This window comes from Montipora foliosa, chromosome 4, assembly GCF_036669935.1.
Source record: "Montipora foliosa isolate CH-2021 chromosome 4, ASM3666993v2, whole genome shotgun sequence".
NCBI lineage: Eukaryota > Metazoa > Cnidaria > Anthozoa > Scleractinia > Acroporidae > Montipora > Montipora foliosa.
Window position 1 is genome coordinate 29,650,132 of NC_090872.1, and position 9,925 is coordinate 29,660,056.

Sequence of the window (9,925 nt, forward strand, 5' to 3'; positions counted from 1 at the left end):
CCAGGTCTTGCTTGCGATTTTCCCTGTACAGGGACAAAAATGAACCTTTTATCACTCATAGTCATCCCCTCGATTCCTCTATTAGCGAGAGCCTCAGAGTAGTATTTACACCAACAGACGTCTATGTGGCGATTATCGACCAACTGTTGAAGAACAGCTTTAAAACCGACCCGAATGTCACGAACCTTTTATCACTCATAGTCATCCCCTCCATTCCTCTGTTAGCGAGAGCCTCAGAGTAGTATTTACACCAACAGACGGCTATGTGGCGATTATCGACCAACTGTTGAAGAACAGCTTTAAAACCGACCCGAATGTCAAATGGGATGGGTTTTCCAGCCTCCTCCCAACAGTATATGGTGATGAGCTCCAGTGAATACGAAAGTGGCAGTCTAGTTTTACCAGCACTTTTGTCTTCAATGCAGGTTTTGCGCCAGTACTTTACAAGGCGGATTAGGTTTTTCACGATCGCCGGTTGACCCTTGACAAAATCCACTTGTAATTCCGTAAGACCTACTGAGTAATAACTCCTGTCTCGCGTTGTACAACCAATAATTTCTTTGTACAGTTGTTCTGCAAAGTGCAAATTAAAATACACATTCCAATTAACTTGGCTTCGTTCAACGTGGACACACACAGAGCTAATTCACATTGTTCAAAAGTTTATGTAATCCCCGAAACAATGAAATTGCAATCAAATAGAACCCATTATGGACTATAAACTGCAGCAAGCAGGGACGCTGGCCAAAAGGGGACGGTCTCTACATAAAACTAGTGTGGCTGACAAACAATTGACTTGTATTGAGGTTGGGTTAATTTAACTCTTTTTGGACATTCCCTTCCAACAGAAAGCCGCGAAATCAGACATCGCTAAAAAATGTTTTTTTTCTCAAGAAGTATTTAAAGTTCGGGGGAAAGCAATACATCATTTTTAAGATAAGAAAATAAGCTTTCCAAAAATATATAACTTATTCACAGAAAACTAAAACATTTTACAAAAAAAAAAGTTGAAAGACAAATTAAAAACGAAAATAACACTAAAATCAGACACAAACAGCAGTGATAAAAATATTGAACTTGTTCATTTTGATTATGACTTGACGTTTCGTATGTGCTCAGCTGTTTGTGTCTTATTTTTAATCAAACTACGATGGCCCAAGAACAAAAGTATTTACGAAACACTAAAATCAGTTTACCACTCATATTTGCCCATTTTAACATTAATTACGAATTCTTGAGTGGAGAGGATTTATCTTCCTCATTTTATTAGCTTTCTTGGACAAAGCTTTTACCGAAAATTGACCTGACACGAATATTTTCTGAATTTTATACGTAATTCGATTGTCTCGATTATTATAATGTGTCAAATTTGGGACCCGTTGCTACGGCCACGAGCTCGCAACGAGACAGATCGCATTATGATTAAAATCCTATTTTACCTCGACTCTGGTAAGTTGTAAATGCCGGCAGCAAGTCAATGTCAAATTCTCGAGACAAATCCAGGCGGAAATGGAATTTCACGGCGAAGGGTGTCTGTTTACCAAAGGTGATTCGGTCTTTATAGGGACTCTGTTTGAGGCATAACTCCAGGCGGTTCTTCGTATTCTGCAAATTATCTTTGTGCTCTTCCATGGTTTTCGCATTATTGAGGAAAACCACACAGTCGATGTCTGCTTTGTCCTTGACAGCTGTTCCCTTTCCGACAGATCCCCCCTGAATTGTGTTGAAAGGACAAGCGATATTTATTAACAATACAGCATATCTTGGAAAAAAAAACAAAACAAAAAACACACAAAGAGCTGATGCCAAACAAATCTAGTGAGCGGTCAGAGCGAATCCGGCACTCAGCCACGCTGCGTGCCTGAAGGACCCTGAAGAAATGTATGAATTAATAAGTTTTCTACATCTTGTTCGGGATTTGACTTGACACTACATTATGACCCCTGAAAGTCCCAGTATAAGCAAAATACCTACAAAAATGCCCACACAACGCAGAAAAATGCATTTCTGAGAGCATAGTTTCTCAAAAATTTGCGGTTGAAACTCAGGATATAGAGACTAACCCTTACGTGTCTGCCGACCGAGTTTGTCCTTCAACAATGTTTAATTTGCAAAATTAAATCGTCCCCTACAAACCAATTTTATACCGTGCAATTTGATTTTCATTTGTGTTTAGGCTTTGTCTGTTTTCTTGTATTAATTTTATTCATGTACTTCATAAGCATGAAATATTTCGAAGACTAGCACTTCCTATCGGAAGTGAAATGCTACCTGACGTTTCCCTGGTTACTATGGCACTATAGCAGGGATGGAATTTTAGAAAAACTCTGTGGTGATTTGCATCAGCGAATAAGCTAAACGCAGCACTTAAGGAGGATCGAAAGGGTTTCAACACTTAGAAGACTCTCTGTTTAGATCGAATGGCGCTACAACACTATATCACGTAACAGCAATGTTATGGTACAATATAAAACACTGATCATTTCAAAACAAGATGTGATCATTATTGTGAAGTAATAAGTTACCTTGGCAACGGGAGAGCCTAGCAAAAACACCCTATATTTTGGATTTAGTTCGTCATATCTCAAAAACGAACTCGATGACCCCCTTTTTTATTGCTGAAAAGTGATTAGAAGGCCACGATGAAACTTTCGGCAACGTTTAAAAAAATTCTGTCTAGAGGATTCAGAGCTACCTTAACGAAATCACAAAATTAAGGTGGCTCTGAATCCACTTGACAAAATTTTTTTAAACTTTGCAGAGAGTTTGATCTTGCTTGCCCTTCCGATTACTTTTCAGAAATAAAAAATGGGGGTCACTGAGTTCGTTTTTGAGATATAAGCAACTACAAACAAAATAAAGGGTGTTTTTGCAGGGCTTTGCCCGTTGCCACGGTGACATATTACGTCACAATAATGACTGTATCTTGTTCAGCAATTATTCGTGTTTCATTTGGTACCACAATAATGCCAATACATGATACAACGTTGTGGTGCCATTCCCTCTAATAAGGGCGTCACTGGGAAGCGTTGAAACTGGTTCGAGCCTCCTTAGCCTCGAGCCTCCTACGTGCAAGTACTTCATTGAGTTGATCAGTCCGCGCCGACCATGCAGATCAGGAAGAGATCAGTCATGAACCATTGAATGTACGTGCGCATGCGGACCAACTGGGCTGGTCTTTCTCCACTCGGAAACGACAACTGTAAGTCTTTGAAGCATCTTATATGGCAATCTAGATATCTTCAAAACCCCATAGTTTTGTCAGGGTAAAAACTTATTCTGTTGCCTCACGAAGGAAATGGGGTGGGAGGGGTGGGGTCAAATATATTTGGTACTTTCACTTTTTTGAAACTAAACTTTGAAATTCCACTTTTAATACCCTCTCCTCGCGGCGCACTAATTTATGAACGTTTCCTTATATTAACATTCGATACACAAGGCAGTGACTCTTACCTTAACGAGCTTGTTTATGCTGAACTGAGGTAGATTATGTTGGAGGTGATTGTACAGTAGGTCTACAACCTGGGAAATTGCAATCCTGCTGGCCTCGTCAAGTTGGAGATCGTTGGTAATGAATTTATTAACAGCAGAGCTGTTACTGAAGTCAACATTTTCAAAAGACATCTCTGAAATAATGGAAGGATCGAGCACAAAGTTAGCCAGCTAGCTCGCTTTAGCGTTGTTGGCTGTGTTGTGTGTGCAGTGTGTTACCTGTTGCGTGATGTACTGTCTTGCAGGGTACTGAAACTGCCCCCCTGCCTCGTTTCCGCGAGCTTGCGGAAAAGGAAAGAAAAAGAAAGCAGCAAAAACAGGGTGTAAAAAAAGCTTTCTACTCGCATATCCATCAAAGTATAATTAACATATGACTTTGACCATTTTCAGTACTGATATATTAATAAATATTTATGATTTATTCGTGGCAGCTTGAATGCAAGACTTCAGGAATTAACACAAAACGGACGAAATATCATTCTCACTTTTACCATTTTTGTTAGTAACCGCGTACAGCTCAGTTTGCAAAGTTGCATGAATGGTGCGCATATTTTGAACCCGTTTGTATAGTGTTGCATGCTGGGTTTCAGTATGAAAAGGAGAAGCTGACACTTCCGTTTTTCTCTCGTTCCAGCTGGTTTAATTTTCCACGATAAAGTTGGATCGACCTGAACAACAAAAACATGTTCACTGGAACAATACATCCGTACCACAAAGGGTTAAATAACTGGTCTGGTGGCAAGGGTGGCGTTCTTTTCGGTTTTTCGAGGAGAGCGAACTGCTGATTCCGAAAATAAAATAATTTAAATGGTCTGACTCCAATTCAACAAAATCTTCAAACTTTGCCTCCCCAGGTGATCAGAAACTAGAGAAAATTTTCACAAGTACTTGGTCCATTTCCCGGATTTTGTACCTTTTGAGGATTTCATGTTTTGCATATGAATTAGATTTTTATTCCACTTACAAAAAAGGGAAAGAAAACCATTGTCAAGCCATTAATAAAGTGCTTCGGTTGATTTTAGTTGGTATTTAGAATGAAAGTTGGGAAGTTGCATCTTCAGCCTTCACAATTATCACTTGGTGTATGCGCTATAAGTACGTAAGTTCAAAAACCACTGCCAAAGTATGCACCAATTGCAAGCTAGGCTACATTTGATTTCCCATGTGCATGTTATGTGGAATTTGGCTTTTTGCAAAGTAGCTGTGTCCATGCATGCCCTAGTATGTTGGCTATTACAAATGACTTTCATGTATTTCGAAAAACACCTTGAAAATAAAATGAAGTTGTTGCTAATTCGTTGAGGTTTGGCCATGAAGGTTGGCTTTTTAACCCATATGAAGGATAAAGTTGTTTGTGGGTAGAACTGGCCGAAAACTACTGATAAATGGCGTGGATAAAAATCTTCAATCAGAGTGGGGGGCAGATCTCCTTACAACTCCATACTTAATTAGGCATTCAAATTTCCCCTACATAATAATGTATGGGGCTGTGCGGAAATCTTGCTCCATCGGAACACCAGTACGTTGTTCCCTAAGTCGGATGGGTCGCAAAGTATTTTGACAACTTCGAAATGGGTCATCAACTTTTTAGGAAAAAGTTCACGGGTTACAATAATTTATCACATTGCTTTATGCTTACTTATTTGCCTTTGGTGGGGACATCCATTTCTGTGATGGTTATCCAAAGCACTCCGTAAGTTGGCTGTTACAAATGACTTTGCAGCTAAACAAAGGAACATCATGTATTTCACATCATATATTTCGCAAAACAACTTGGAAGTAAAATGGAGTTATTGCTAATTCATTGGGGTTTGTCCATGAAGGTCGGCTTTTTAATGCACGAGTCGATGTAACCCCCGCGCCCCATCCCGGAGATTACGCGGGGATTAGGCATTTGCCGTTTCTAATGGGCGCTAATGCCCCGCTATGCGGGGAAATTTTAGGCTCTCTAATCCTCTGCCCTTTTCTGGAACAATTCCGGATTTTAAAGGGTTTCGTAGTTGATGTTCTGAACAGACAAAAGCTAAAAGAAACAAGAGAAAGAAAAGTTGAAACATTTCGTTGAATATTAAATAAAAGTTGCTTCTTTAGTTTTATTTTTTTGCATAAAACAGTATACGTCTTCAACCAAAAAAAAAATGGGAGAACAAAATTTAGACTCGTCTGGAAAATATATTTTAACCCAAGGCGGTTCTTTGAGAAAGAATCCAATGTGGCGTGCGAATGAGCTTCCATTTGGTACCGAAATTGGATCTTCCAGCATTGCCAAGTGCAACTCTTGTTAAAATAAATATTTCGTGTTTGTTTTCACTGCTTTCTTTCTTGTTCTTTTTTTGCATCAAATCTAAAACATGCATACGTCTTAATCCTTGCCTATATAGCGCTGCTAGACGTCGAACGAACATTGAACCAAAGCAAATTCATCCACATAAAATGGACAGTTCACTCCTCGAACATTATTTATTTTGCAAACTTCGACCAAAGAGCAAAAAGTACAAATGCAATATGCATTGCAGCGGTTATCAGCCGCACGCGCCCCTCAAAGGCATTTTTTCATAATTCAAAAGTAAATTTTAGTTGGACGGTAATCAAATGCTTCCATGACGTATTCAAATGCTTCCAAGAGAACAGGACTACTGTCATGGAAACATTTGATTGACGTCCACCTAAATTTTAGTTTCGAAATATGAACAAATGTCATTAAGGGGCGTGTGTGACTGACAACCGCTGACCAACATCTGGGAGGCGATGACGTAACGTGAAACCAAGCATCACGGAAGTCGCAAACTTTCGATTTCACTAGCATAAGCTGCTTATGCTTGTGCTTGTCCTTGCGCTTGTGCTAGCGTCGCTAGTGAAAACCATGCTTTACCTATTTGCTTTCGACGGGGACTGCATCCGTTTCTGTGATGGTTATCCAAATCTGTCTCTTCCATGAACTTTGCCTCGCAATCAGAACATGACACAGGACAGAGCTCCTCATGGAACTTTCTGATATGTAGACGTAACTTGTATTTTTGCACACTCTTAGAACACACATAGCATTGCACATGTACTCGCCGACTTCCTTTCTGTGTGCTTCTCTGTGACATAACGTGCTCTAGATGTACAGCTTCGAGAAGGATCGAAAAGTGTCTTCCGCGGTTGAAGCAGCGACAATGCTTAAATCCTTGTGTTATGGAAGATTAATCAACGGCGTAGGTGCTTCCTTAATTTTGAGAAGACTTTGGGAATTTTCCCTAAGTACATTTGAGCCAACCAACTTTCGCTTTACGTAACTTTCTTTTTTCCCAGCCAATCCTTGCCGACTTTGTATGACTCATTGCCAGGGCCTTCCCCCCTTTTAACCACCTGCGTTCATGCATACCTTAGGAGGTTAGTGTGGAACCCATGCCAAATGGACAACAAAATTTCAGTTTTCTTTTAAAATGAAATTATCGCCCAGGCCACAGCTCCTGATTACATTTGAAGTTTAATAGCATCTGTTTACTGCCGCTTTTTCCCATGCACCGTTACTTGGGATGTAGCCTACGAGCAGTAAGTCAGCGGCATTTCTGAGGCAGTCTTGAGGCAGTGTTTTGTCACGCAAACAAATATATGAAGGGACTGCTCGGAATCTACTTGGGATGAATATATTTATGCCCTTTTTCAGGCGTCCAGTGTTTTATTTAAATATCGTTTTCTACAGATTCTGTGATGGTTGTTGTACATTGAACCAGTGATTTGAGAACTCAATGTAGCATGATCCACCTTGTTATGTATTAAAATTGCATGCAGGCGTTGCGTGTTTGTCTGGAATGCTCTTACATGTCTAGATTGTTCTTGAATATTCTTGGAGGCATGTACTAAAACCCGAAACACCGAAACGAAACCGCCGGAACGAAACCACCGAAACAACGGTCTTTGCACTGTTTCCAACGGCGTTTTTACGCCAAAAGCTCCAAATTTTCAGGAATCTGAAAGCCTTCGGTGACGTCTACGTCTACATATTCCAGCACTCGGCAAAGTCCCTTTTTGACTTATGGCTGTTTCTGCTTAGGTGGCCTCATATACAACAAGCCTTTTTATAGACATCACCGCCAAGCCGGCCACTTCTACTCTTCTCGAATGGTGTGTGGATTCTGTAACGTGAGACGGGGTCTACTGTTTATGGTCATTTTTTTTATTCGAGGAGACTTGAAATTTGCAGATGAAATTATAAAGGCAGCACTTTCTTCTCTGTTGTTTTAAGATCCTGATGGTTGATCCGGCCGAGGTTCGAGCCCGCGACCTCCCGCTTTACAGCCCGTTTCTCGACCAACTGACCCACCGGTGCGCAGAAGTGCTTTTTCGTTTGGTCTTTGTGTGCTGATGGGCAGACACTTCACATGCGTGACATAGTTAATTTGAGATGTAGAAGGAAAAATAATGAAAAAAAATAAAATAATTTTTTGGTTTCACTCTTCGTATGTGCCGAGGGAATCTGCAAAGATTGTGAGTGAAGGAAAACTGAAACAGGAAACTCGAAGGGACAATCTGCCCGGACGTTCGAGTCTCGGTGGTGTTTAGTGAGTCTGTTTCGATGGTTTTGTTCAAGTTCTTATAGATATTTCGTGCGTTCCGGTGGTTTCATCTGGTGTTTCGATTGTTTCGTTGGTTTCGTTTCGGTGTTTCGATAGTTCCAATGGTTTCGTTCCGGTGTTTTGATTGTTTCGGCAGTTCCGGTTGCGTTTCGCTCCGGAGGTTTCGTTTTCGTTTTCGGTTTCTTGAACATTAATTTCTTGGCCTGGTGTTTACATTGCGTCAGCATGAATCAGCAGTTTTCATCAGTTGCTTTGTATCATGTTGTTATGTTACTAATTTTAGCCTATTTAGATGGCTCTAGAATTTTACGTAAGAGATACATTGCCCGCTTAGCTCGAGGTTTAATTGAGAAGAAGGAGCCTGTAGTGAGGGGTTAATTTATTTATTTATTAGCCTTCCAACAAATTACAATGTTGTGGAGAAGCTGGACAAGTGAAAACCACCTATAAATAAGCTCTCCGAATAAAACTAAAATTTAATTAGTTATTGATCAAAATAAAGAAGCAAATTTTAAGTCTACAGTCTGGGCAGTGGCATTTTGTGACCCAGCAACAACTGTTCGATGTGATTAATTGTTTATCAAAAATAGTTGTCTAATGCTTTTTAAGAAGCCGCTTGAAAGTACTCAAAGAAGTACATAAGCGCAGCTCGACTGCTTATGCATTCCATGAAGGCACAACGCGGTTAAAAAATGAATAGGCCATTTTACAGTTTGCTCAGCGACCTAGCCTATGAATGGCTGCGAGGCTATAGGTGACCTTGTATTGATACAGCCCCCACTGCTTTTATCATGTAAATTGTGTTGTTGTAATTCTAAATATTTGGATTGGTCCTGTAGATTCTTACTGTGATCTCGGATTTACAGGTACAAAAGACCTCAGCTGGAAAGTGCATATTGACTCCATCACTAAAAAGGTGAATCGTTCTTTAGGTTTCATAAAGCGTACATGTGGGTTCAAAGCTCTCATGCAAGCTAAAAAGCTACCTTATTTTTCAATGGCACGTAGCAAGTTGGAAGTTGGGTCCCTGTCTGGTCTGCCTTTCATAAGCGTAGGGCCACCGCTAGGTTCATCGTACGTTCTGACATGGACTACAAGGGCAGACTTGTCTCCTGTAGTCCCTTGCCTCTTTCCTTGAGGCGAGAAATGTTAAATATCACTTTTTTGTTCAAATGTAGAGAGGGACTTCACGCGCTTGATCCCTCCGACTTTGCCAATGAATTCCATCTTATTAGGCGCACAAGGAGGTCTAACAAGGGGCCTATATATACTTTACCTTTGTGCAAAACTGCATGAGACCTTTGCCAATTGACAATTTTACAGTTAAAGCTAAGTTACCTGGCCTAAGAATGGAAGCGAGGCTGCCGGTGACCCTTTTTGATACAAACCTGCGTGCTTTTGTAATGTTAATACGGACTAATCCCCATCTGATATGGATGGATAACAGGATTGAAAGATCTTGATATCCTAAGAATTTTGCATTTGGTAGAATTGAATGATATTCCCCAAGAGTCACCCCACTGTTTGATTCCAGAGATATCCTGTTGGAAATTCAAGCCATCCTCTAAAGTGCTCATCTTTCCAAAACACATGGAGTCATCTGCAAACAAAGCGAGGATTGACTCTGAGGAGACCACGCCAGAGAGGTCATTTATATAAAGCAAAAACAAGAAAGGCCCAAGAATAGATTCGTGTGGCACGCCTGAAACTACGGGAAGCCAGTTGGAAGAACTACCCTCTATCACAACCCTTTGACAACGCCCAAAAAGGTAGCTCTAAAACCATTTCAAAAGACTACCACTTATTCTGCATAACTTAAGCTTATATAAGAGGAGGTTGTGCGGTACCGAATCGAAAGCCGTTTGTGAAAT

General features: G+C 40.4%; 1 protein-coding gene across 2 annotated transcripts in view; it reads right to left on the reverse strand.

Annotated features, from left to right (window-relative positions):
- Nucleotides 1-6,768, reverse strand: part of LOC137999160 (2'-5'-oligoadenylate synthase 1-like) — a 10,680-nt gene extending 3,912 nt beyond the window's left edge. The window contains exons 1-5 of one of the 2 annotated variants that reach the window (XM_068844999.1): nucleotides 6,365-6,766; nucleotides 5,132-5,215; nucleotides 3,454-3,626; nucleotides 1,440-1,713; nucleotides 186-573 (exon numbers count right to left, since the gene is read on the reverse strand). In XM_068844999.1, the coding sequence (XP_068701100.1) occupies nucleotides 186-573; nucleotides 1,440-1,713; nucleotides 3,454-3,626; nucleotides 5,132-5,215; nucleotides 6,365-6,584 (1,139 nt within the window). In that variant the 5' untranslated portion in view covers nucleotides 6,585-6,766. Of the gene's footprint in view, nucleotides 1-185; nucleotides 574-1,439; nucleotides 1,714-3,453; nucleotides 3,627-5,131; nucleotides 5,216-6,364 lie in introns of both variants that reach the window. The other variant, XM_068845000.1, reaches the window with a different exon arrangement.
- Nucleotides 6,769-9,925: the final 3,157 nt, after the last annotated feature.